The sequence below is a fragment of the Colletotrichum orchidophilum genome (assembly GCF_001831195.1).
Source record: "Colletotrichum orchidophilum strain IMI 309357 chromosome Unknown Scaffold_32.1, whole genome shotgun sequence".
NCBI lineage: Eukaryota > Fungi > Ascomycota > Sordariomycetes > Glomerellales > Glomerellaceae > Colletotrichum > Colletotrichum orchidophilum.
Window position 1 is genome coordinate 20,154 of NW_019172988.1, and position 26,763 is coordinate 46,916.

The following is a 26,763-nucleotide window of genomic DNA, read 5'->3' on the forward strand; positions in this document are numbered from 1 at the left end:
ATCGAAAGCGCGGCCGGCCGGGGAACCCAGCAGTCTGTCACCGCACGTGTCTCTTCGCAGTGCTTGGCCCGTTCGGTGAACTGCCCAAACGTGTTTCTCTTCAACTATTACCGTTTACACTTTGAGAGAGGCGGCAGAGAGCGCCGACAGGGATCGTTTGGAGCGAAACGAGCCCCTGCCGCCCAGATTTCCGGTTACACGGCGCCGCTAAACCGGCCTTGAGTGCGCCGGCCCCGAGGCCCGGTAAAGGCCTTGCCGCTAGCGGTGGAAGCCCGGGTTGGACGAGTTAGCCGTCGCCGCCGGCCGCTCGGGATGGCCCCGGCCGGCAGCGTGCTTCCACACCTCCGAGACGGCACGGAGTACTGCTTTGTTCCTGCTGACCTCGATTTCTTCGTCAGATACCACAGCCATGCGTGACCCTTGCACCCCGTTGGCTCTCCCACTCTTGCCCCGTCCTTCACTTCATGGTATCTGCTCTCGAGTCTTCCAAGGCCGATCGCTTCCGGGCCCGAACGATTTTTGCGGGCGGCGTGACGCAGTCGTGTTGATCACAGCCACCGCTGCTGCATGGGCTCTCTCTCGAGCTGCTGAGCGCTTATAAGCGGGATGCCGGATTCGTCCTTTCCCCCCCTTGCCCTGCTGCTTCTGGGCGGAAGAGCGGTAAATCAACAAATAAAAGGGCCAGGAGACGTAACACAGCGGCCCGCACAACGGCCCAACGTCGCTCAACCAACATGGGCGCCCAACAAAGAGTAGCACGCGCCAAAATCTGAGGTCTGAGGTGTCATAGTTTGGACCGTTCACCATGACTTCTGTGGCTCCATTATCCGCACCCTCTCATGCGACAGGTCAACTGAATCTAGTGCACAATAGAAGCTCTGTCGATGGCCTCTTGCCCGTTGCCGGGCGAGGTGGTGGATATCCAGTCGTTTCGGCACTTCCAGGTCCCCGGCGTGAGATCGGCCATTCTCATATGGCACCTCGATGAAGCCCACATTTGGGATTTGTACGCAAAGCATGCCACAACCTTCAAGGTAAAGAAATTGGCCCGTCGTTTGATCGTCTGATATCCCCATGTCGACCTGCCGAAAACGGTTGAAAGCGCAACTTCGAGACTGATCGACATCGAAGCTTCCTCCATCTAGATCAGGGCTCAAGCCGGCCGCGCTTTCTCGCGCGCCGCCGGAAGGTCTTGTGACTAAAATGAGCTGCGGCTTGCCGTGGGTAAGTGCAGGAGTGACAGAGTGCTTGCCATCTCGTACACTACAGAGTACATGTACATTTGGCACAGAAGCAAACAACCGTGACATACTCAGTCATCCTGCGCTCTGTTGCACCCTTCGGCGGCTTGCCCTCCTTTTCTCCAGTCTTCCTCACTCCACCGAGTCCACCCTCCGACCCCCTGCCAATAACGCGACCTCAACACATCTCAATTAATGCAACGGGAAGTTCCTAGCGAGCTTACATTGTGCGGAATGGTGGACGAACTCGAGATCTGGAGAGGGGGAGAGGGGGGGGGGACGGGGTTCTCGGCCGGAAGGGGAAACTCAGCCCGCGCCAGCTCATCGGCCCGCTGAACGGGATCCATCCCACCTCATCTGCGAAGCGAGAAGGGCGGGATTGCACCAAAATCCTTTTTATTCTTTTTATACTCGAACCCCCCAGTTCAATGAGGACCAAAATGGACCAAGATGCAGAACTTTAATCAAGCCTTGCACACACACCCACATATCCACATCCTCACTAACATAGCGATGTAGGTATTGTACTTAGGCCCACCGAGGAAGATATTCGCCAACGGCACAGCAAACAATCCCGCGGAGAACAATCACCAAGGATCACGGAGCGTGGTCCGCGGGCGATGATTCGGCTTAGGTCGCCAAATTCGTCAACGGCCGAGACCGCAGCGCCCGTTACGGCCTCTAGGCATAGGGTTAAGAAGGGAAGCAAACAAACACAGTCGAGAGGATCACGCTATAATGCTATCGGTTAGTTGGTAGGCGTTCCCTCTCCAGAGACGCCTAGGAAAAGGGGAGGGAGGAGGAGGGAGATAGCCACCAACATCACCAAATCAAGGCTTACAAGCATCTTCCAGGTTATCGGATAGACATAACGCTAGGAGGGGGAACGGGGGAGTGTCGCACAACGTCCCCGACTAAGTCCCCACCCCTGGATCCGGAACACCTCCTTATGCGGAATAGTAGACCAAAACGACCATGAAAAACACGGTCAATCGGAAATCTTAATAACATCGCAATTATATTAATCTATTATATAAAATTAATATTAAAAAGATTAAAATTCGACCTTTTATTCTTTTACCGTTTTTATTATTTAAAAAGAGATTTTTTATATTTATTTTTATAATTTACGAATAATATCGATTTTAATAAATCGTTCGTTCGGCCTAAGCGTTATATTTACTTTTATATACGGTTTATAAACTTTTACGGTCTCTTTTAATTAATAAATCCGTCTTTTATAATCGATAATAAAGGTATTTTTTTTATTTAGACTCTTATTAAATTTAAAAAATAATATACGACCCTTTATTTTATTAATATTAGGGTAAAATAATAAAATAAAAATAATCTTTTTTAAATCATTTAAATGTTTAAAAATCGTTACTTTTTTTTTTATTATTTAATTTTAAAAAACTAAGGTTACCGAGGGTTTTTTTTTTATAAATAATTACCTCTTTTATTTATTAAAAAGAAATTACTAATTTAAAAGTATTTTATTAAAGTAAAATAGCTAAATATTAATTATTTTTTATTTAGTGTATATATTTAATATCGTTAAAACTTTTTAATACGCCTCGCCGTAATAATAAAAAAAGTTCTTTTTATTAACGATTAAAAGGTTTATAAGCGTATATAAAACCCTTATCTTTTTATAATATCTTAATTTTAATATATTAAAAATAAATACGTCGAGAGGTTAGGTTATATAAAAAAAATAAAATAGTAAAAAAATTAAATATATCCTATGGATATAGCACTTTTATATAAATGTATTAAAATAATAATTACCGTACCTATTTAATATTAAAAAGCGGTTAAAACCTTTATTAACGCTTTTTAACTTAATTTAAAGTTTAAAAATATTAGTTAATTAAAAAATTACTATAATATTATTTATTTACCTATTTTTGATTACGTTAAAAAACTAGCTTTTATAAGCCGCGAGTTCGTTAAAAAACTACTATTATTATACTTTTTTACCCTTAAATAAAACTAAAGGCCGAAATATTACTCTTATTATTAATACGTACTTAATTATCGTCGTTTATATATAAAAACCAAAATAATATATATAAATCGAACCTTTTTTTTTACTAAAACTTAATACTAAACTATTAACCCCTTAACCTTTTATTATCCCGGTTTCGTTTATATTTTATATATTTTATAATAGAATAGCTTTAACTATAAAGTCGGTATATAAATTAAAATATTTTAATAAAATCTTAATAATAACGGTTTTAACGTAAAGGCTTTTAATAAATCTATTTTTTAATATCTTAAGTTCTAAATTCCGTTTAATAAAATATTTTAATTAATATTTACTAAAAAGTTAAAAATCGCTATTTATAAAAACGATTTTAATAATAAAAAAGTATAACTAAGCATAAATTAAAATAAGGCTAAGGGAGCTCTACGCTAATACTTAGTTAATTAAATACTTTTTTTATTTTAACGATAATCGTTATAAATATTCCGTTAACGTTTTTTTAATTAAACCGCCGTTTTAATAATAATAAAGGGTCGTTATAAAGATCCCTTAGGCCCGAGATACTTATCGTATAAGCTAACTAGCTTATATATCGCTAAAAGCTACGATAATATCCTGCTCGGTATATTTAGTTATTACGAATATATTAATATTTTCAAAAGAATTAAATTTTAATATTATAATAGTTTAATTAATAGTAGTGGTGTTGTGGTACTGGGATGTATGATAAAGAAATCCTGTTCCGAATGAGGGGGTGTTCCGGATCTAGGGGTGGGGACTTACTCAATCTCTCCGAGGAAGGCAGAAGCAGAGAGAGAGAGAGAGAGACAGAGAAAGGAAGGTGGTTTTTAGCAAGGTTGTCGACAAGCGTTGGTTCAATCATCCCTCCCAGACCCCGGTAACAGCGTATTGTCATCGGGGAGGCGGGCTTTCGAACCGAGGAGCAATCAACCGCATCTCGTCAGGAACAAGTCTCCCTTGGTCCCCATGTTCCCTGGAATATCGAGAGTAAAACCTCATTTGCTGCCCGAGATTCAGGAGGAAAACTCTCCAGCTCCTCCGCATGCACGACTCGGGCCTCCGAAGGGTGGATTTCCATTCGCCGTTCAGAAGGAAGCGCCTTGACCAACCCTTGTTTTTTCATGTTGGTTGCACGGTTGCAACGGTCCAACGAGATCCCTGTCTGCCAACGAAACCAGGGGTGTTGGATCGATACTTTCTCAGCATAGACGAAGAAGCAGCATCGCCAACGTCGTCGTCCCGTTGTTTGTGCCAACAAGAGGAGCAGGGTGTGACGAGAGAGGCAGAGACTCGACCTGCGGCCGCTTGTGCAGGGGGGGCCCGCCCAACAGCAACTCACCTCATTCTACCTACTCCCACCCGGTGTTGGGGCCCTGGGCACACGTTCAGGAATTTGAATAAATTCCAGCACGCCGGCACCGACACGCTGGGTCGTCACACTTATCACATCAGATGTTACGTGGTGTAATCTCCCTTCTTCCGCCCTCGTACGCAGTTTGCTCTGGGCGCGCCTCAGCGACTCGAGCGGTTGACCATAGTGGAGCGAGCTTCGTCCTCTTCTTCATCCTCTTCTTCATCCTCTTCTTCTTCTTCTTTTTCTCTTTCTTGATTGTACCGCCTGAGACCTAGCAACATGCTTTGCGACGGGGGGTCAGTGGTTGAAGGATATGATGCGCGACTTACAAACGGTTGTGCAGGTTGCATATCACCATCCGCGATTTCGCCCTCACGATTCGTGGCGTTGGGCTGACTGTTCGATTGGTAACTCGTGAGACTGTCAGGCATCACCCGCCCCTCCCTGACACCATCTAGGACATTGTCTACCTAGGAGACGACATGTCTTTGATGCGGAGAAGGTTGCATCCCAGATGCGCCTCCGACCTCAATAGGCATCCAGGACGAGGTTGTCTCGGAAAGGTCGCGCCCTCGATCCCCTTGGAAAAGCACTAGCTGTGGGGTCAACGTGGACACTATTCTGAGCAAGTGAATGATCACCTCTGTTGTCTAGACCGATTCGACGACGAAGCATCCGCTTTGAAGTGGGCATATGCCAGCTCAAGAGCATGTCACCGGTGAGCGGCAAGCTTGTGGTATGGCATGACCAGCCCTACCTTGTGCACCCTAGACTGGATACGCCCCCCCTCCTCTTGCCATGCCGTATTCAAATCAAACTTCCAGGAAGTTGGGAAACGCCAACAGAGATGCGGTCCCAAAACCCGGGCAGCTAGGAGCCCCAGAACCTGGTCGAACCCCCTTGCAAATTGCAACACACTGTTGGTGCAAGCCCGTCCACGGTCCACGGTCCACGGTCCACGGTCCACGACCTCGAACGTCCGTCCATCTTTGCTTTTTCTCATGCCAGTTGACATGAAAATCCCCTCCACTTCTTCTCTCTCTGTGGTATGACGCCAGTGCAGGGCAAAAATTCACCCAAGCTGCTGCTGCTGCTGCTGCTCCTCCACCCTTTCCCCCGTGTGGGAGTGTGTGTCGATACATCAGTCTGGATATGGCGTCTAACTAGTATGGGTACCTCTTTCGATCTGCAACTGCTGTGACTGCAGGGAAACCCTGGCCAGGTCGGTGAGGTATCAGAGCCTATGATAGGCCTTGAAGCAATGTCCCCTCGTCTAGCTGACCAACAAGCATCGAGTCCACGAGAAGGCGCGGATGCTATCGTGCTGTTCCGGCGGCCGTGTCTGTGTGCTGCTTCTGTCAACGATGTCAAGGGCGACGACGGGCTACGATGTATCTGAGGATCCCAAGAAGACTGATCAATTTGGAGGAAGCAGAAAAGTTACGAGGAAGGGAGCCTCAAGTGCAATGGGTTCTCATTCAAGACCATCGAGTTTTTCGTTGGCAGTAGGTAAAGAAGGTAGGTCTTGATGAGCCAAAGAGGTAAGTGAATCGCACACTCTCCATTTCCAATGCATTATCTGCAAGTTGCAAGACTACACCCCCTTCCCCTTGTCAGGTGTGCAGCCGCTGCTGCGCGTGCTTGTTCGTCCTTCTCTTGTTGGAGGTGCAGGGTACGCTTGTTAGCCCTTGCTTGGCCATCCTCTTTCCTCCTTGCTTCGTGGTGACGCTTGCTCAGATGGCCCAGCATCCCGTCCTTCATGCAAAAAATACTTCCCAGTCAGTGTATAAGAATGGGTGTCGACCGGAACTGCACCTTAAAAATCTTCCGATCTGCCACTGGAATCTCTATCCCTCAATATCGACATTCTATGATCTATTGCTCGTCAACAAAATACCTATCGCCGGATCCTCATCGTGAGTTTGCATCCTCCATTCGACGGGAGACACTTTGTGATTAAAACTTGCCGGGACACTTGAGAGCGAGACGTGAACATACCAAGGAAAACAAAGTCGTCCCGGAATCCAGGAAACGTCACCATGGCGCTCTCAGCCGGTGAACATCAAGCCAGACGACGACGCCGCTCGACGACTGCCCCGAGGCGTCGCATAGTCTCGGACCCTTCCATTACACCTATCATAAGACGGCCCAGCTTCCCCAGAAACCTACCAACTCGACGCAGAACTTCTACTTCGCCGATAAGAAGCCATACGTCCAGTCCCGTCCTCTCATCTACGACATCCGAATCAAGCCCTTCCACGCCAGTCGTTGCCTTCTCAGCTCTGCAAAGGTCGACTCTCCCCAGGCCTTATCGTGACTTTTCCCACTTCTTCCAAGCCATGTGCCCTGCCTTGCGAAATCGGATACTCGGACAGGTCGACTGGGCCTCTTTGCACGGAGGGCCTTACTGGCGCAGTCAGTGTTACCAGCCGTGGCATGCATCGGACTCCTGCAAGACTGCCTTTATCATCCACGCCGAAGGGAACTTCCCAAAGGCCTGCGGACGACCAGCAGAGAGAGAAGAAGAAGAAGAAGGCAGAAGCAAAGGAGACGGCAAGAAGAACCCATTAGCGACCGGAAAGCCTTCAGAGGCCACTTGCGCCAACAGTACATCATCATCAAAGGGATACGGGTGCTACCGCTGCCACACGGTCAAGCCCGAGGCCGCCTTTGAGAAGCTGCCCGACTACTTTGTCGTGTCATCCAGCGGCTGCATCGTCGGGCGGTACGCCGGCAAAGCAGCCGACGGCGACAAGGAGCAGTCGAGGCTCCCGACGTTGCGGAGCGGGGAGGGTCTCTTGCGGCGCTTCTGCATCGAGTGCGGCGTCAGGGACGGGCTGTACGAGAAGCGGAAGCTCATCACGTCGTTGACGGAGGAGAGGTGGTCGATCTGCGACTGTCGGCGCTTGCACTGGGTGCCGTCGAACGAGTCGTACATTGAGTGCGAGCATTGTCTCGTCAAGAGCGCTTTTAGACCGCCGGTGTGATGTCCAGGGATGTTGCTTGAGTTCTTTTTTGAGAATGGCAATGGTTGTCTGCCTACCTTAGTTGAGAACTGTTGATGGGGTGGTGGTCATTTTTGGGGTTAGTTGAAAGTAGGTTTTCTTCGGCGGTGTCGTGTGCGATCCAGATTGGGCGGCTCCTTTGTCATTCCTTGGCTTTATGGGAAGCGCACTTTATGCATGCAACCAAACAGGGGCAGGCTCCGGGGAGCCCAAAGGCAGCCGGGTATTTTGTTTATGCAGGGTTTGGGCGCATTCATCGACCAAGAACCTGCACTTGGCTTAGCATGGGTGGTTGTCGATGTCGAGCACTTGTCTAGCAACGCTGGTGAGTTGTTCCTTGAGGCTGAAGAAAGGGCTTCGTAAATGGAGGAGAACAGGACTCCAGCGGAAACGAGGAGATGTAGGGATTATTGTGTTGTTGGACTAGGCAGCGGCGCTTGATGTTTTGAACAGTCTTGGTTCAATTGGAACTTCTATTTTTTGCTACTGATTTTCCCTGCCTGCATTGTTGAAATCAGCTTTTTGGTTCCTGCGTACTGGTTGGCCCAAGGCTTTTAAGTCGTGTCCTCCTGTATAGATTCTATCCCGTCAAATCTTTCTAACATAGTCTATTTGGTTTTTTTCTTTCTAAGTGATGTCGTGAAATCCCGCACTATAGCGGCGAAGTTTTGGCAAAGTAGAGGTGGGCTCAGTTGTATCCGGATCGGCCCTTTGGTGATACGCCGTGGCCGTGTTCGCGTTCGCGGGTCCGGTTGTAGCCGCTGCGACCTTGGGGGACCTCTCTTTGCCGATCCCCACTGGAGGTTTTGACGTGATGTGAGCCCTCGTTGAGTCTCCCGCTGGCATCTCGGTGCCTTGACTTTTGGTTGGAGCTTGAGTGGCTCGTTCTATTTGAGCTTCTGTAGTCCATTGTGCTGGGTCGGGCTGTTTTCTCGTGTGAGTAAGAGGCACTTCATCATTTCATGTGATTATGTAGTTACCTTGGTGAGATGCTGATTCTCTGATAGTGATAGTGCTTCCGAGAGGTGTAGTGTATGCCACGCTGATTATGAGTGTTCAGTGTGTTTGATGGTAGAATCCGGATAGATTTGATAATGGAAAAGCAAGAGGTAAGTGAGAAGAAGGGCGCATTCTTATGTGTAGACTGCTGCGAGTGAAGGCGAGTAATGCTTCTGATAATAATGGTCTGATACAATCATGGGATGGTTGCTAAGGAAGCTGGCTCAAGGGGAAAGTGACGGGGACATCCATGGCTTGTATATCTCTCCTGGCGGGCTGCACCCTGAAGATAGTTCTGCGGCATGGCATGGCATGGCATCCCATCGGACCGTATGACGAAATGCCGAAGGAGGGACGATTTCTGGCTGCAGGAGAAAACACAAGAGGAAAAGGGAGAGGGGAAGAAGAGGAGAAGGGGGAAAAAAAAAAAAAAAAAAAGGCTCGCGCATTGCATTGGACAGCTACTTGACATGTGCCTCGTCGCGACTCGGCCGAGGACGCATGCTCCGTCTGAAGTAGGGTCCCCGCGGCATGGGTTCCTGGCGAGACCCGGTCCTTCTAGCTGCGTTCGATATTCAGACGTGGAAGCCTGGCGGATCAAGGATACCCCAAAGGGCCCCAAGGGGGGGGCGAGAGAGGCAAAGGACCTGATGCTTTAATGCGCCCGCCCTATGGGCACAAAGACGGGCGAAAGAAACTATGTGCAAGTTGAGGAAGGATAACACAGGGAAGCCTAGGCAGTTGGGTTCGTTCAACAAATGCAACGATAACAACGGTTGAGCTTGAACATCGGACCCGGAACCCTTCATAGAGAGGGGGGGGGGGGGGCAGGGCAGAAGAAACAAACAGAGCTCGGCGGCTTGCGTGCCCAGTCAGAGAACGAGGCGCCGCCAGCTTTTGGTTACATGGCTGACCATGCCAACGGGCTCCCGGCACGCGGGGCCGGACGGAGGAAGCTTTGCAACTCTGAAGCTTCGGATCGAACTCGATCGAATGGAAAGAGACCAGCACAGTTTCTGCTACGAGGTACGCTCCCGGTCAGGTAATGTGCAAGAAATTCGCTCGTCTGTGGGCTCTCCCCAAAAAGTATGAGTGCCGAGAATAACTTTGTCTCCTTGTCTCTCTCCAAAAAGAAAAAAAAAAAAAACTCAAGAGGGCAAAACAGCCGAAAAGAGGGCGGTCTCATCGAGTTTGGGAAATGCAGTGCGAAGGAATAAGATGCGACTCCTGACCAAGAGCTTGAAAAGTGGGTGCGAGTGAGTGGAAGGGTCCGAGTCGAACTTGCCGGTCTACCGGCTCCGGCAGTCACGTGGATGATCCACTCCTTCGGTGCGATCACACCGAGTGCGGTACGTATTTACGTACTATGTACACTGTCAGCCACTGCCTTAGCTTACCTTTCCTGCCTTAACTCTCGTTTTCTTTCAGCTGCTTTTCCTTGCTGTGGCTAATTCCATCGCTCCCGCCACCATGGACGGCCCTCTAGACACAGGATCACCATCAGCCCTATCCGTCTCTATCAAATCAGCAAGGCTTACTTCGACAAGCGACGTTTCTCATCGAATCACCTCCACATCGTTTTGCTTCCACGCATTCTTCACCCCGTCACGAACCTTTCATGGTCAAGGTGCGTCATCCGACATGATGTTCGACTCAAGACATGTGGTCTGCGCGGCTTGCAAAGGGTCGATGCCTCGCTCGACTTCGCCCTGCATCGGCATGAGGCAATTGCTGCGCGACACCAAGCGTCTCTTGCGCTTCTCTCTTCGTCCCTGCATACTTCAAAATTTTTCTTTTCACTTCCGGCGGGAGGACCTTGCATGAGCGCCGGCAGACTGCCTTTTTCTGTCAAAGCGCGAAACAAATGTCCCGAAAAAAGTACTCATGGCGCTCAATTGGGTCGTCGCACATGCCAAGTTCCCTCCCGGCTGATTCCCCGAAGAAACACGCATCTCGATATTGTGGATATCGGAACGTGAAGTGACTCACTGCTTTAGACCTCAACGGAAACCTAGCCTCTTGTCGCAGCTTCAGATCCACATCCTCTCTTTGGAATTGCAGAATAGCATGGACAAAGTCTTTGCCTCTCAACCAGATCAATTGCGTTTGACAAGCGCCGCCCAAGCAGCTGTAGACACACACTACCCTGCGAATGAATCCGCTTGCTTGACATCTGCTGCCTTGGCACCTACCTTACGCAACCCCTACTACTTTGCTGATATTTCTTCCGAAATTCAAGCTTGATCTGCGCTACCTGTCAGAAAGTTTCCTGATTTCCACGAGGCTTGGCTTTCTGCTCAGGCCAAGTACTCCTGAACCGAGCGCTCTGTCGGCGGTTGTTTGAAACGGGGAGCAACGCCCGGTTTGTTGAGGGCGCTGCTCAAATCTGCGACGACGCCTGGGCCATGGATGACGGATGAACACTTGCATTCCGCAGCATTATTGCGTCGGTTCGTCTTCCGGTTCCCGGCCTGCGTTGTACCATGCAGGAGCACAGCGCCGGTTGGTGCTGGCATTCATGTTTACATGCTACAGCTTGGGAACCTTCTTCTACACCTAGGGACGCCGGCCGATGGATAGCAGCCAAGTGGCTGGATCGGTGAGGCGGCACGGCAGAAGCTGCCGTGCTGAGTCTAATCCCGTAGGCTGAAGCATCCCCGTCCAGGTCTATACTGGGCTGATGATTCCACTGCTGTTGTGTATTCCCGGGTTCTCTCTGGCTTTCCGGCATTGCTTTCCTTTCTCTAGATTGTCAATGTATATGCCTTCGTTCTCCAACTTCAAACACCAAGTGGTTGAAGCACAAAGAGAAAGGAGACATTGAAGAGGGGGGGGTATGTACGCTGACAATGTGAGTAAGAAGTCAACACAAGCGAGATGTTTGTGTAGCAGTTTCATGAGTGAGACTTGTAGGAAGAAGGGCCAAGAGTACAAGAGCCGACTTGCTTTGAGATTGCGTCCTTTGTTTGGCGTTTCCCTCAAATATACTGTCATGATGGGTTGGTAGACGGAATCTTTGACGGCCAGAATTCCCTCTCACCTTGTCCAGTCCCCGTCTCCCTTGAACTCATCCCATAAGAAGAGAATCCTTCTGTGGTTCTGAATGGTGTCAAATATTTATTGGGCCAGTTCCATTAGCCTCTAACAACACTGTAACTCTTCCAGATTGCCATGATGCCAAGCCGAATGAATGTCCGCTTCCCACACAACAGACTACCCGCACCTGCTGCATATTTATCTGCAAGCGTTTATATCACTTGCTAGCAAGTATGAGGAAAACTTTTCTAGAGCACATTGATTTTCACCATAAGCAACTTACTGTGTTTTGAAACGTTTGTGTGCCCTCATGCTGTGTTCATGATTGCTCCGATTAGGCCTCACCAAAATGTGGGAAGTCGTCACCCACTGTTGCCAGCTCTTGCCGTTCAAGCAACCTCGCTACCCATCAAGTGTGGTCGCACCTGCTGACTTTCAGAATCAAATTGAGGAATGGGCGTAAATATGATTATGAAGCGGAGAATACGCAGCTGGCCGGCCCACTCAACTCGGCCTCACCTTCCTCCACCCAGCCTCTGAATCTTCGCCTCTTTAATCCCCTTTGAGTCCTCACCTCCTCATCTCGGCTTCTTCAACTCAGCTTCAGAGATATTGGCTTCACAACAAGACAAACATCCCATACATTCATTGACTTTTGCAATTCACATTTGAGACTCTTGATTATCTTCAGCGTTTCTTCTTACTTTGGGTATGTTGATACATCATGACTTCTTTGTTTGACAACAACAAAAAAGGGCAACTGGAAGATTACTGATAGGCTTGAAACTTCAGCAGTGAGCAGAAAAGCGACTGAGGAATCTGGCTCTTTCCATTTGATTGCTACAACTTCAACTCCCAAGAGCGATCGCAAAGAAAAGCCGAGACACTGGCAACACAAGATCACTTCGACCGTGAGGTTTCGCAGACCACATCAACCAAACCATATCGCTCTTTCTTATGGGCGCCATAAAGAAGAAAGGCATGGCGCGAGATGATTTCAATGTCGGCATTGAAGTGCTGGTCAAGAATAAGGCCCGTATTGAGATGGTAGTTCTTAATGCAATCCTTGATCTCACTGTCGACGCCGAGGCAGTCAATCATATAATGAACATGAGAGAGCCACTTGAGGTAAGTGCCACCTGACCCTTGATAATTAATAATCAGAAGGAAGGGGCTGACAGCTATCAACCATAGAAACTCAAGGTCGAGTTCCTCGAGTTTCAATCAATGATTAATAAGGCTCTTCCTCCTTTACCATTTTCAGAGATGACTTGGAAGTCAATTTACGTTGCTCAAGGCATTATTGTTGACGGGGAACTGAGCGATGATGACGAGGAGGAGGAGGAGGAGGACGACGATGATTACAGCGACGCAGGCTACTACACGCAGTGTTCAACGAGCTCAGCGGCTAGCAGCTTGGTGTCTGACGTGCCCATCCAAGGGTGAGTACTCACTCTCCTTCAAACACTGCTCTTGTCTGACATTTAAAAGCAACAGCTTCGGCAGCATCGAAGATCCCATCGTTCTCAGTCCCGTTGAACTGCCGCTCCTGACAACTTACGAGGACAACCACAGCAGCAAGGAGCGACTATCAATCTTCTCGAACGAGTTCTTTGAGATTCGCAGATCCCCTACGGCCGGCTGGGGCGCCTTCGCTACCAAGAAGCTCCATAGGGGTGAACAGATCATGGTAGAGAAGGCTTTATATCACGCTTTCTACTCAGATGTGACCAAGGCTGTCAAATCTCTGCCGCAGAAGGAGCGATTGGTTGCGAACGATATGTCCGCTTTTTCTAATCAGGAAGGAGAGACAAAAGAGGAGGCCATCTGGAGCACAAACGCGTAGGTGGCCCGTTTCTATCGTTCGCCTATCAACTTATTAACCGGGCGATATCAACTTATTGACCGGATAATAGGTTCACAGCTCGTCTCACCTCCAAGGATGGTACTCAGAAGAACGTACCCGGTCTCTTCGCCATTGCAGGCCGATTCAATCATTCTTGCTCTCCAAAGATTGATTACAAGTTTCGCACTGATAAAGAGCTCTTAGTCTTTACCGTGAGAGACTGGGAGATTGAAAAGGGCGAAGAGCTAACCATATCATACGGTCAAGTGCCGTCCGTGCTGTGGTATAAGTACGGGTTCATCTGCGAATGTGGCTACTGCCGCAAGTTCGACCCGAAGCAGTCTGAATGGTCTTGAGACATCATCACATCTAGTTCCTGGACTATACAGTGTTTTTTTTTTTCTTTGGCATCGGAGGAGCGTTTGGAGATAGTGGTTGGTACAGAGAAGGAGCATTGATACACAGACGGGAGCTTTTGGGGAAAATGATACAGCGTGCGATTTGATTCCCAGCAAAACTTGCATAGCTTCATTCCCAGAGAGATGGCTTACTTTCACAGCACAGCACGTACAACTCTGCTAATACACAAGCGCTTTTGATTGAATAAGAATGGCTTATTTCAAAGACGCTCATTCGGTCAATTTAATATTAGTAGCTGTCTACTAGCAACGCCCAGGTCGCTGTCCATGCACGCGCAATGTACGTCCAGCGCTGGTCATATAGTTTGGAGACATCCTTCAAGATAGACTCGTTCTTGGCCCCAGTAATAGTTATCGTATGATGTAAAGAGAACAGCATGCCAACTTTGCCATCTCAGTGCAGCAGTTACAGTAAAAAGGTTGAACATGGCCAATGCCGGTAGCAGATCCCGGAAAGGTTGGCGTACTGGCGGGACGAAGAGCACATGAAACGGCCGGATTGTAGAGTAACATGAAAAAAGTATCATACAGCGAGTTCATCCACCTTCTTCTACCTTAGTACACTTATTCCAAACGACGAAAGCATACATCAAGTCGTCAAGTCACCATTCTATTTCATACACACCTCAAGCCGCACACTCCGCCAACTCCCCCTCTCGTAACGCATCAAGCAAAACCCTCGCGGTATCCCGATCCGTCCGATCCTCACCGCTCCTGCCACCCGCCGCCGCCGCCGAAGAGTGCTGCGCAAGCTCATTCCACGCCGTCTCGATCCACCCGCCAGGCCCGTCGTGCCCAGGCATCCCGTCAAAGTACATACCATCAAAGTCCCCGTCCACGCTCGCTGACTGATCGTCCAAGGGAAACGCCGCAAGCACCTCAGCCGCCAGGCCATCGATCCCTTCCGACGGCGGGTGGTCCGTCATAGTGACGTCGCAGCTGCTTTGGTATTCTGCCCCGGTTTGCGGTGAGGTGTCGTCCGTCACGCTGTCTTGGCTGTGGCTGCCCGCGGACGCCGGCGAGGTCGAGCCCTCGTCCGACGGGATGGCCGTGACCGTCCCCGGCTGCATTCGGAACAGGTTCACCCGCATCGCAGCGGCGTCAAAATCCGTCATACGCTCCACGGCGTGCTCCGCGGCCTCGGAGAGCCCCACGCTCGCGTCTCTGCTCTCTTTCCGCTTACGCTCAAGGAGCGCCTTGAGCGGATTGAAGCCTCCCGTAAAGAGGCCCTGAAGACTGACCGGAAAGTCACCGTCCTCGGGAAGCCGTCCTTTGCTGAGCGAAAGATCCATCGTCAGGGCGAGGCGGAGGTAGGAGCTTGGCTGGGAGGCGAGGATGTCGGTCCAATCTGCAATGACTGCACCGCCGGGGGTTGCGTTTGCGGTCTCTCCTCGTGCTGGCGAATCTATCTGAGCCAAGTTGACAATGTGTCGAATCGTCTCGCTGACCCAGTCGACGCCGTCGTATTGCGGTTGGTAGGTTTTCATGGCCTCTATGAGGATGTTGAGGCGATGCTGCTTGAGAGCTGATTGGGTATTGGGGTCGAAGGATCGCGACGAGGCCGAAAGTTTCACGTCGAGAATATGCAAGACCAATGGCAAAGCGGTGCAAGCCACAGCGCTAATGGGTAACCAGCGGGCGAGTCGAAGATGGATCAATTCCTTCAGACACTCTGTTACCCCGGAAGCGGCGTCCTGAAGCTCGTGTCGGTTCTCCCCGATGATGACTAGATCAGAGGTGGGAATGGCGTTGAACGATGGCGCTGCGGCGGTGATGGCGAGGTGTAGGACTTCGTGGTGACTGAGAACAACTCGAGAAGAGCTGAGCGGATGTTAGTGACCTTCAATAGAATTGGGTCATAGGAGCGACTTACTGATAATACATGTACATCAGATTGGTGTACAAAATCACAGAGTCATGTTGGAACTCGTTCCCAGGAGTCTTGATCCTCGCGACAGAACCACCACCAAACATGGGGAACCGCAAAGTCACACCCTTGTACCACCTCTGTAGCGCAACCTTGCATACGCGTACCTTGTCCTGTTCTTCGGCTCGCATCTCTCTGCCCCAGCCCGGCCTGTCATCCAGGGGAAACACCAGGATCAGGATATCAGTCAGCACGACACACAACTCGACTAGTTGCTCCAAAATCTCGGCCAAACACCGTTTCGTGCCTGGGTTATACACCCTACTTCTCTCAATCTCATCGGCTAAGTCCGAAAACCCGAGACTCTCATTCGCGTCAAAAGTGAAGTGACTCCGGGTGATCTGCAGACTGCGGCGGAGGCCCAGGCCGACGATGCGGTCGCGTAAGATACAGCACCACCAGAGCCGCTTGAGGAGGTTGCGCTTCTTGGGAGATGCTGTGCGCGTGGCGTAGTGATGGGCTTCCACCATTTTTGCATTTTGGATCGCAATAGAGAGCCATGCTGTGTTTGATTTGCGGAAGGCCGGAGACGTGGGCGATGACCAGAAGGAGAGGAGGAGGGAGGCCTGTGAGATTGCGAGAGGAGACGATTCGGATTCGAGGTCGTAGAGGAGTTTGGCACGTCTGTAGAAAGCGGCGCGAGCGGCGCGTATCGTGGGAAAGCCGAGGGTCTTGATAGTCTGGCGGGAGACGAACTAGTTGATGTCAGTATGCCGCACCAAAGGCTGTCAGGTTGGCGATGGATGACATACGTTGCAGGACGCGAATAGCATTGCCTGGAAGACCAGCAGCGAAATTTTGTCGCTAGGCACGTAGCCCGCAGGGTTCACGCAGTAGACATCCCAAAAATCGCCCTCATTGACCATTGGTAGTAATGGGTGGACATGCAGGAAGTATTGTTGAACAAGCTCGTCCAGTATGGTGCGCGTTGGCACCCGGAGACATCCCTGAAGCTCCAAGTAGTTAACATCCTGTGGCGGTATGCCATGAAGGTTGCCTAGTGCTAGGAATGGGTAAAAGGAATAAGTGACGTCTATCCCCATCGTGTTACGTTGATCAGCGGTATATGGTGTTGTAAATGGTTGGTTGTTCAACGGTAAGGAATTGGAAGGGAAGGCTTCGTATGTGCTCGTGGACGCGACTGAAGAGCGGGCACGGTAACTTGGCTTTGGGTGGTCATGCTGGGTATTGCTGTTAATAAGTACTGGACTCTCTGATCGCTCGGCGGTTGTTGGTATTGAGATATCGTCGCCATGTGAATGATTACAGGTTTGGGGCTGGGCGTCTGGTTCGTTTGAGGGAACTGGCCGAGAGTCGTTGCTCGTTGTCGTGATGGGGTCTACGACCAGAAGTTGCTCGCCAGCATCAGCGTCGTACGGCGGGTATGCGCCCTCCGTGGTGTCGGCGCCATCTACCTGCTGCGCTCTGCGACTGGTCGACGGGTCAGTATATCCAAGAAAACTGGACAAGAATACGAGTACTCACAACCGTGAGGCGCGCCCAGTAACAACACAGTTCTCACTGTCGAGGTAACAATTCATACATGGGCGACCTCGCTGAGACACGTCGCATCTGACTTTGCGAGCGCGACATGATAGACAGGCTTTTGGTGCGCGCTTGCGGACCTTGTTCTGCGACTTGGGCTTGGAGGCTTCAGGAGGTATGGTCTCAGGTGCCATTGTTTAGACTTTTGGACCGCGCAAGGAGGGTTCTTCACTGGGGATTCGCAAGATAAGTGATTGGAGCAAGGGGAAGCTCGTCTAAGGAGATAGAATACTGAAACATATGACACGGAAAGAGTTGAACAAGGTGAGATTCCCGATTCTGGACTGACTGACTTGACCGAAGATGGCGGACGGGAACACTTTGCGGGGTGTGGGGAAGAGGGGAGAGAGATGCATGACAACTCTGGAGTCGAAATTCTGGGGTCTGGAGCCGTCGACGATCCTTTGACGCTAGATGTCTGGGGACAGATGTCTGGGGACGGGACGGGATGGTGGTGGGCACGGCACGGAATTCGAGCCTGACTTTCCTGCAGAGCTGGAGCTGTGACAGGGGAAGCTATCAACCAAGCCAGGGTAGGCCGGGCATATGTCGGAGTGATCGGAATTGGCCATCTCTCCTCTCAATCTCTCACTCTGACTCGTCTCTTCCACTGGCTTGGCATAGCCACTAATGATCTGTAATTCGCTCACCCGCTCAACGAAGTGCATGCCGTACGGGTAGTGCTTTAACTTGGGGCATGGGGCTAGAGGTTGGAGCCGAGGACTGCGAAACTGCGAAGTGGAGGGTTGGATTTGACATGGCAAATCAGAGTCAGTCGACTCAGGAACCTCTTTGCCGACCACCTCTGCCGAGTCGCTGGGGCGACTTACCACGAGCTCCTCATGAGCTCGGCAGTACAGACAGACCAATTAGACATAGCGATCCTATTCCCCGACTGGGTCCGAGTCATTAGCGTCATCATGAACCGTGAGTCCCGAGCTTCCAGAGGCACGTCAGGGACCACAGAACGCGGAATTAGAGAGACTCACACACCTCGCACTATCTTAGTACGTCATTTGACCTCGTTCGGTGACTTGTTAGGATGAAAGAACGTATCGTATCAATGCATATCAACCGCCGATACTGGCTTCTGACTAGGATTGCAACGATGCTTCTCAGTCAGAATCAGATTCAGACGACGACGACGACTCCTCGCTCTCGATTGGCTTGAACACCCAGTCGCCATCATCTTCCCTCCATAAGCACACCTTGACATCGCCGACAGCCTCATCCAGTCCATTGGGCACATCCATGCCATCGCCAACCTTTGCAAGAATCGAGGCATCAATCCGACAGAAGAGCATTGGCAACGAATCGCTCTTCCATACCGATATGCCGTCGCGAGCGCCTCTGATGATGGTGTGAAAGAGATGGTAAATGCTGATCATGATCAGGCCCGTCGGGAACAGCATCCACAACCAGTCCACGACAATTACCTGCACCGTCTCATACGCACGCCCGCTGTATCGATGTCGGTCCTTGTCCCGAACTTCGCCATGAAGCCGCACTTCATTCGTCAGACTGATGCTGAATCGGTTGATCCATTCCGGCAGTTTTTCTCTCGCATTGTATATCCCTTCGGCCCAATCCGACGAAAAGTTGATAATTGTATACTGCTTCTCGTACGTTGTCTCGACAAGCGGGTCTACGAACCTCCGCAACGCAGCCAACGCTTTTCTGGAGATGCTGTACCTGGATTCCGGCGCCACATTCATGTCTCCCGGAACATCAACGAAGACGTACTCGTCGCCGTGCGCGCTGTTGCTCAGTTCAAATCGCGTCGTGTTCCAGCTTTTGATGAGTTCTTGGTGAAACTGGCTTTCGATAATCGTGAAGTTGTAGCTCTTCATGCAGAACCACAGCGCGCATTCCGTAGCAACACTCTGCGTCTCTCGCTTGCTCTTCATGACCCATAGGACGTCGAAGACAGATATGTATGTTCGCGTCGTCGAATTGATATGGTGGATGGTGCCCTCCGACGCGGCCGTCCTGAACCGCTCAGTGGTTGGGGCATTTCGGCTGATCTCCACTGACGTGCCCATGGGCAAGCTGTACCGGCACGTTTGTGTTTTGTCGGTACACATGGTCCTCATGTCCAGAGGATTGCACTCGCCGCAAACTGCCAGTGTTGGCACGATGGGCCACGTGCAGTTGACGCCAGAACATTCGAGGTTGAGGTTTTTGACGTCCACGGATAGTATACCACTGTATACGGCTGCTTTGGTGGACACATTGAGAGAGGGTCCTGTTGCGCGTTAGCGACTAGATGCGTCAAGCGATGCGCTGCCACTTACGCGGATCAAGGCCCCGGGAGACAGTGTAATCCTACAGATCGCTTCTCTCAGGTGCCGCGACTTTGGGTTCGTCGAGGATTTCTCGTGGCTGGCCCTCGTACTGATAAAGCTGTTGGGATGATGCCTCGAGCCCGTGGACAAGAATGACGATCAAGGCACCGATGCAAGCAAGATGTCTGGCACATGGTCAGTGAGCATGATGATCAGGGCAGAAGAAGAGTTGCACGGCGCTACCTTCCTCTCAGCCGCCACAAGAGATACAGGCTTCCCCAAAGCCCGCGTGATGCCTCGTCATAAATCTTGAAGTCTTCCAGCCTGGCTCGGCTGTCATTGGTGCGACGTTGCCGGGCTTCAGACACCCAGATCCAGGCAGACTGGCTAATGGAGGACTCGACAATGCCACTCATGGCGACGCGAACGCAGGTGAACATGGCTACAATGATGACATCAAAGTCGAGGTTGCCATGCATTAGTTGGGGGATTGGCTGCTTGTCGTAATTCTTGAAGATGATGCCTAGGACGAGGGCTCCGATGACGCAGACTGCGACCAGGCGGTATTCGTCGTTCCACCATTTGTATATGGATTTGTAGTCGCTCTTGGGGAGGGGCCGTGGGGGCCCTTCTTCCGTATTGTCGTCATCGTCGACTGCGCCGTCGTGTTCAATCTGCTGGAGCCTTAGTCGCTTCCGAAGGGTCTCCCTTGGGCGGTAACTCGTGGCTGAGGATCGGGAGTAGGGTGCGTCATTCGACATGGTGGAGGATACAAGTGTATTTCTGTTATATGGATACTGAATTCAGGTTGGTAAAGAAAGTCTCGATCAGAAATGAGCCGCCACCATCACAGGAAGTGTGGAAATGCAGCAAAAGCGACTGATGCCTGGTGCAAATGTTGAAGGTTGCTGGAGCGGGAGATGGGTGATGGTGGCGGAGGGTTCGAAGCGGAGCATCATTGACCAGGTTCCAAGCTCTCCGCGCAATTTTCATTAGGTTCAACTCTGAGAAAGACTAAAGACTAAAATATCTATTATCACCCCCTAGGCACCTTCCCTATAAATTCGATGTGTTTGTGGAAAGAACGCATCTCAGGAATCAAGCCACACCTCCGCTTACACGAACATGTGGCTGATGCCGACTTCCATTCATTGAGGGGTCGCGATAAGGCACAGTGGAAGCGGCCAATGAGACGATGACGTTGACATCGACCTGCCTTCCTTCAAAAGGGCAGGAAGTGCTCTAGGTACTTCTTCCTTTCCCGTCGGACAAGAAGTCAGATATTCCAGCATCTGATTGAGTCACCAATACTCAACCCTAGAATTCAGCTTTTCGACAATGACGTACACTTTATCAATGCTTCATATTTCCCTCCCCCCCCTCCTCCTTCTCCTCCACCACCTCCACGGCGGGGCTGCTTGGAAGGTTCCCCATCAAGCATTTGACAACCTCCAGCCACCTCATGGCCACCAGCTGCCATTGGCCCTGGATCACGATGAGGATGTCGATATTTACGGTGCGACATCATATGCTGGTCTAAGAACGTTTGCGAACCTGCCGTTCGTGGACTGCTTCTCGGATGAGAATACAAAGGGACACAAGTATGACATTGCGGTCTTCGGTGCCCCTCACGACACAGTAAATGCAGTCCTCAATTAGCTGTTTTAACAGAGTGGCCATCTGACGCGTGGTGATAGACAACCACTGGTCGTCCCGGGGCTCGGTTTGGCCCGCCGGCCATTCGGAGCGGTAGTCAGAGAAAATCGCCCGGGCAATGGAGTGTGTACACGGGTAACTCATCCATCTACACAAGCTATGTACAGGTGGATGTGTTCATCTGACAAGACAACCACCAGGAAGAAACCCTCTGCAAGACTGGGCTACCGTGGTAGACTGCGGCGACGCCCGCCTGACCTGGCTGGATAACACGGCTTCATTGAAGCGTCTCGATAAAGTCCACACTGTTGAGTGATTCCTCGCTGAGCCATCTCGAAAGTAGGCGCTAATCATCGGGGGAAAGGTCCTTTCGGGTAGACCGGCAGCGAACTCATCGGTGTCGTCCACGCCGAGGATTCTCACGCTCGGGGGAGACCATACAACGACGCTGTCTGCTTTGCGGTCGACCTACCAGAGATGGGGTCCTGTCTCAGTCATCCACTTTGATAGTCACATCGGTCAGTACTTCTGACATGGGATTGGCATCTAGCTTACCATCTACGCAGACACTTGGGATCCTTTAGTTTTAGGTAAGCCATCCACGACTGGTCTCTATTGCACCAGATGTTGACGCTGAGCGCCTTCGCGCGCTTTAGGTGGAGGTATTTCCGATTATGCGTAAGTGAAGACATGCGACCATGCAGCTGCCGTTTTCTGACTGACAATAGAGGTCTTAACCATGGAACGTTCCTCCATATTGCTCATGAAGAGGTCTGCTAAGTTATACTACCCGGCGAAGTTGCTCTTACATGAAGCTAACAAGCCGAGAACCTGATATTGAATACCTCGATCCATGCGGGTATCAGAGCTCCATTGCTCCGACGGAAGGGTGACCTGCGGAATGACCTCCGATGCGGTTTCGAAATTGTCACCGCACGCGACTTGGACAAGCTCGGCACCAAAGGTGTGATCTCCAAGCTCAAAGAGCGAGTCGGTGACTCTCTAGTCTACATCAGTGTCGACATTGACGTGCTTGACCCGGCTTTCGCGCCTGGTGGGTTGTGTGGAACTGTCTATCTATCCGAGTGAAGCTAATGTTTTGCAGCAACTGGCACTGCCGAGCCGGGTGGCTGGTCTACGAGGGAGCTTCTTGCCATTCTTGATGGCCTTGAAGGCCTCTCCGTTGTGGGTGCCGACGTAGTTGAAGTTGCGCCGGCCTACGATAATAACGGAGAGACTACTGTTCTCGCCGCAGCCGAGGTTGCATATTCGTTGATAGATCTCATGGTTCTAAAGCCTGTCTAGTAAGGCCTGTACGGTGAAAGTTGGATACTGATTGAATCGTGTGGAATCAATTTTTCTTCATGCTGCCAAGAGTTTGACGGTCGGTGAAGAGGAATGATGACGAGGAGACGTCCAAGCAGGGGAAGTCGCGTTAACTGCGCGGCAAAGGGACAGACCAATGTCGTTTTCCTCGCTGCGTCGCAGGTCTGGGATAGCGAAGAGTATACTGGAAATCAATTGCATTCACAATGACAAGAAATCGATGACTTGGGGACCATTAAACAACGGTAAAAACAATGCCTTTCAAGGAATTTCGCAGCTTGTGTCGAATCATTACCGCCGATGGGAAATAAGAAGGCCTTTGTTCTCACCGGCCGACTGCTGTGAAGAAATGACCCAGTGATCCCTTTGAAAAACACTTTTAAAATTCCCGAAAGGTCGCTGAACAAATTGGCGCCTACCAAGACCGGGTGTCGAGATGCTTTCTACTAAAACCCGCGGGGTCGAGTCCTGCCTGTTGGCACTCGTAACTTTCTCAACTCAACCACCCACACGTACAGCAAACGCTCCCACCGAAACCACCGAAACCACCGCAAACTCAGATTTCCCATCGTCCACTGTCCATTTCCACCTGCTCTACACCAACTCAATTATACACACACTCATCTTTCCCACATCATGGCGAGCTCGTCAAGCGTTGCGCCTGAAGCCGAAATGCTACCCAGCTCCTTCCAAGAATCTGCATTTCCTGTGGGAAGGACCGGTCTCTCAGCCTCAGCCGGAAAGATTCTTGGCCGAGGCCCAGTCCGAGATCTCCCAAGCTCAGTAAAGGGCGCGTCAGAAGATGAGATTGAGACTGCTTCAGATTCAGAGGTCCCAGTCGAAATTGACCTCACATCTTCATCCAAAAATACATCTCCAGCGGAAAGCACGCCTCCGACCGAACTCACATCTTCAGCCGGAAACTCATCTCCAGTCAGCAGCACCCTTTCAGCCAAAAACACTCCTCCCAGTACGCCTCCCACCAAGATCAAGATCAAGCTCAAGGGAACGCCCCCGGCCCAAACACAGCCAAGCACCAAGCCGTCGCCCGGAAAGCTCCCCCTGCAGATCTCGCCACAATCATCAACAGGAGACGATAGACCTCGCACCTCGAGCGACGAGCACGTCCGCGCTCTCTCCACGCGCGTCGACATGGGCCAGGATCTCACCTACAGCACCACAGTCAACTTCATCGGCTGGCAGCATAGAGTCGAAGGCCAGATCAAGGATCTGAAAGACCAAGCCAACAAGACCGAGCGTAAGAGCAAGACGCGTCTGGACAAGCTCGAAGGTGAGCAGGAGAAGCTCGAAGAAGTCCAAGACGTGCGAGAGTCCCGCAGCTCCAGGATTGAGCGCCGTGTCGCAACCGTCGAGGAGCTTCTGGGGATCCAGAGACCTCGCACGCCTGGTCTGTACCCGCCTGGCGATCCGGCGTACTTTGGCGGACCGGAGAGCCCGAGCCGTTTACCTGGAGCCTGGGGACCCAGGAGCAGTCGCAGTTCCCGGACGGGTTCGCAGGTCCCTCTTCCCAGCATTGAGACAAGCAATGTAATCAAGAGTATCGCACCGCCCACAGGTGGCCGCTCTGCCATACTTGGGCCTCGTGATCCGGCATATCTGTCTCCTTCCAAAGTTTCTAGGAAGAGGAAGTATGCGGATATGGAGTCTGATGACGACGGTTATGAGAAGAGGGGAGCAAAACAGGCGAAGAAGGCAGAGACACAGACGATTGAGAAGAAGCCGGCGAAGAAAGCGCCAGCTAAGAAGCAGAGGCATGAGGATAAAGATGACGTGGAGGCGAAGAAGGCGATTAAAAGTGCCGAGACCACGCACAAGACTATGACTACACCACAGAAGCCCCAGAAGCGTAAAGCAGATGAGGAGCCCGAGGAGCCCGAGGAGAATGGCGAAGAGGCGAGAAAGCAGAACCGGGAAGAAGAAGACTCCCAGCCTCGCAGGAGATCCATCAAGAAGGTCAAGACGGCCAAGAAGTCTTCAGCCGCGCCGAAGAAACCCATAGCGACTGCCGAGAAGCACGAGGTCGCGGCAGTGAAGCAGAGCAAGATCACCGACACCTACCATAGCTCCCAACACGACACCGGAAACAAGGACGGCATTCAGGAAGAGCAAGCGGGTCTGAAGAGCGAGACGGGCGCAATGGCGACGCCTATCAAATCTGCACCGAAGCCGGAGCCCCAGCCTAGTACCAAGCCGGCGCCGGCGGGGACGAGAACCGGCCTTCGCAGTCAGAGGAAGTAGGCTTCTCTCGCGAGCCGACGCTGTTTCGGTCTTCTATATTATGTTGGTACGCGCCATTTTCTTCTTTGTCGTGTACAAACAACTATCAGTATCATAGGCTGCGGACTGCGGTCCTCGGAATAATAGGGAGGTCCACCTCGTTCTTACTAGTGATTAAGGATAGCGGTCTTGTGGATATTTCAGACCACGCATTGGAAGGCAAGGGTTTGCCTTTTCAATAAATGTACTACAGTTTTTCAAAACGATCAGGATGAGCAATCTTGTAACCAATGTTTTCGTGATGCCAAAGCCCCGAGTCTAGATGAGACCCCTAGTCTACGTCATCCGACCCGTCAACACGTCTAGAGAAGCCGAGAACGTCCCCAAGATATCTCAACACCACGCTCCAAACTCTGTCGCCGGCGCTGGATCCCACAAAGCCCCCAGTATTTTCACATTTGGCACTCAATAACCCCCATAGACCCCTCGCGTGGGCCGTCCCCCTAACATACGCCATTGCAAACACAGCCCGGGAATGCCCTCTACCCTCCACATACGGCAGCCCCCACAGCCCCCCGCCCAGTCTCGATCTCGACCTCGACATTCCCATCGCCAGCAAATCGACAACAATCTTCGGCACAGGCGGATCCACCAACGGAATCGACCTCGTCCTCGCTCTCTCCCGTTGGGTTGAATACCCAACAACACCGCTCCAATATGCCTCCCTCCTCCGCCCACCACCCTTGCCCTTGCCCAGCTTCCCCCGCGCCGGCCTCCTCAACGTAACAAACCTCTGCTCCTCCCACCGAGCCCCCTCAACGACGCAGTAACTCCCGCTCTCCATCTCGGCCTCATCCCAGGCCTCCAGCGTCTCCTCACGCCATCTCGGCCTCGACCTCGGCGCCGCAGCCGCAGCCGCAGCCGCCGTCATCCCCCCATCGCCGTCCCATCGCCTCACGGTCCTAGGTCGTCTGGGATAAGGCAGCCTCGAACGCCGTCTACGCACGTCCAGCCATCCGTCCCCGACGTGCCCTCCTCCCTCTTCGAGCCCGTCTCCGTCCCTGCGCGAGCGTTCGTGCGTGCTGGTGTACGTCGTCGCGCACGTGGACGACGTGTACGTTGACATCCATGACGGCGAATTCGTGTACACGGATGCGAATGTCGGTGCCTCTGGTACGCTCAGCGTGCTTTTCTGCATTGTCGTGTCTGGGGGGGAGTCGTTGTCGTCGTCGTCTTCTGGGAGGTGTTGCAGGACGACCTCTGGGATTGCGTCGGGCGTTGCCGCAGCGATGTTTGATGATGATAATGATGATGATGGATGAGGAGGATGGAGTGAACGGGCAGAGGAGGATGAGGATGAGGATGAGGTGGTGTGATCTGGAAAGCAGGCGAGTTCGAGTGATGACTTTTTCATCCTCGGAGCATGAGTATGTGCACCCTGCTGAAGCTGAAGTTGCAGCTGAAGCTGGAATTGGAGCCGCCGCCGCCGCTCCCTACACCGTTTACACGACGAAAGATTCTGACGCCTACATCTCTCGCAAGGTATCTCGACGACAGGCGTACAGGTGTTGCGGTCTTGGTCCACTTCCTCCTCGCTCGTCTCCGGGTCCTCCGGGTCTTCCGCGTCGGGGCAGATATCCCAACAAACCGAATCCATCCTCTCTGTCTGTTTTTATTTTTGGTCCTTTGAAATCTTGATAACCTTGATTCTTACAAGAATAGAAGTAAAACGACAGGAAAATAATTTTAAATCTCTCGGAAACACCCTCATGAGCAGAAGTCGAAAAAGACCATCTGATGTCTGGAATTTATTCTCCCCCCTCCGTCACCGCACGATGCTCGCACCCAAAGCAGTGAGACACGCATACATAC

General features: G+C 51.2%; 9 protein-coding genes across 9 annotated transcripts; 5 read left to right on the plus strand and 4 right to left on the minus strand.

Moving 5' to 3' along the window:
- Nucleotides 1-5,352: 5,352 nt before the first annotated feature.
- On the plus strand, nt 5,353-5,661 carry CORC01_04744 (uncharacterized protein; the record flags this gene model as incomplete). The annotated part of the gene is made up of 1 exon (XM_022616391.1): nt 5,353-5,661. The coding sequence occupies one exon, from the start codon at nt 5,353-5,355 to the stop codon at nt 5,659-5,661; it is 309 nt and encodes a 102-aa protein (XP_022476988.1).
- Nucleotides 5,662-6,648: 987 nt separating this feature from the next.
- CORC01_04745 (uncharacterized protein) lies at nt 6,649-7,596 on the plus strand (the record flags this gene model as incomplete). Its single annotated transcript, XM_022616392.1, has 1 exon — nt 6,649-7,596. One exon carries the CDS (start codon nt 6,649-6,651, stop codon nt 7,594-7,596), a length of 948 nt encoding a protein of 315 aa, XP_022476989.1.
- Nucleotides 7,597-8,302: 706 nt separating this feature from the next.
- On the minus strand, nt 8,303-8,524 carry CORC01_04746 (uncharacterized protein; the record flags this gene model as incomplete). The annotated part of the gene is made up of 1 exon (XM_022616393.1): nt 8,303-8,524. One exon carries the CDS (start codon nt 8,522-8,524, stop codon nt 8,303-8,305), a length of 222 nt encoding a protein of 73 aa, XP_022476990.1.
- Nucleotides 8,525-12,606: 4,082 nt separating this feature from the next.
- Nucleotides 12,607-13,851, plus strand: CORC01_04747 (uncharacterized protein; the record flags this gene model as incomplete). Its single annotated transcript, XM_022616394.1, has 4 exons — nt 12,607-12,777; nt 12,844-13,091; nt 13,147-13,491; nt 13,566-13,851. The coding sequence occupies 4 exons, from the start codon at nt 12,607-12,609 to the stop codon at nt 13,849-13,851; spliced, it is 1,050 nt and encodes a 349-aa protein (XP_022476991.1).
- Nucleotides 13,852-14,540: 689 nt separating this feature from the next.
- CORC01_04748 (fungal specific transcription factor domain-containing protein) lies at nt 14,541-17,520 on the minus strand (the record flags this gene model as incomplete). Its single annotated transcript, XM_022616395.1, has 4 exons — nt 14,541-15,735; nt 15,788-16,536; nt 16,594-17,272; nt 17,327-17,520. The coding sequence occupies 4 exons, from the start codon at nt 17,518-17,520 to the stop codon at nt 14,541-14,543; spliced, it is 2,817 nt and encodes a 938-aa protein (XP_022476992.1).
- Nucleotides 17,521-18,501: 981 nt separating this feature from the next.
- CORC01_04749 (uncharacterized protein) lies at nt 18,502-20,432 on the minus strand (the record flags this gene model as incomplete). Its single annotated transcript, XM_022616396.1, has 3 exons — nt 18,502-19,591; nt 19,716-19,856; nt 19,915-20,432. 3 exons carry the CDS (start codon nt 20,430-20,432, stop codon nt 18,502-18,504), a joined length of 1,749 nt encoding a protein of 582 aa, XP_022476993.1.
- Nucleotides 20,433-21,009: 577 nt separating this feature from the next.
- On the plus strand, nt 21,010-22,632 carry CORC01_04750 (proclavaminate amidinohydrolase; the record flags this gene model as incomplete). Its single annotated transcript, XM_022616397.1, has 9 exons — nt 21,010-21,309; nt 21,369-21,462; nt 21,528-21,634; nt 21,692-21,845; nt 21,894-21,917; nt 21,984-22,005; nt 22,056-22,098; nt 22,156-22,381; nt 22,433-22,632. The coding sequence occupies 9 exons, from the start codon at nt 21,010-21,012 to the stop codon at nt 22,630-22,632; spliced, it is 1,170 nt and encodes a 389-aa protein (XP_022476994.1).
- A 657-nt stretch (nt 22,633-23,289) lies between these two features.
- CORC01_04751 (uncharacterized protein) lies at nt 23,290-24,912 on the plus strand (the record flags this gene model as incomplete). The annotated part of the gene is made up of 1 exon (XM_022616398.1): nt 23,290-24,912. One exon carries the CDS (start codon nt 23,290-23,292, stop codon nt 24,910-24,912), a length of 1,623 nt encoding a protein of 540 aa, XP_022476995.1.
- Nucleotides 24,913-25,222: 310 nt separating this feature from the next.
- CORC01_04752 (uncharacterized protein) lies at nt 25,223-26,548 on the minus strand (the record flags this gene model as incomplete). Its single annotated transcript, XM_022616399.1, has 3 exons — nt 25,223-25,316; nt 25,404-26,268; nt 26,455-26,548. 3 exons carry the CDS (start codon nt 26,546-26,548, stop codon nt 25,223-25,225), a joined length of 1,053 nt encoding a protein of 350 aa, XP_022476996.1.
- Nucleotides 26,549-26,763: the final 215 nt, after the last annotated feature.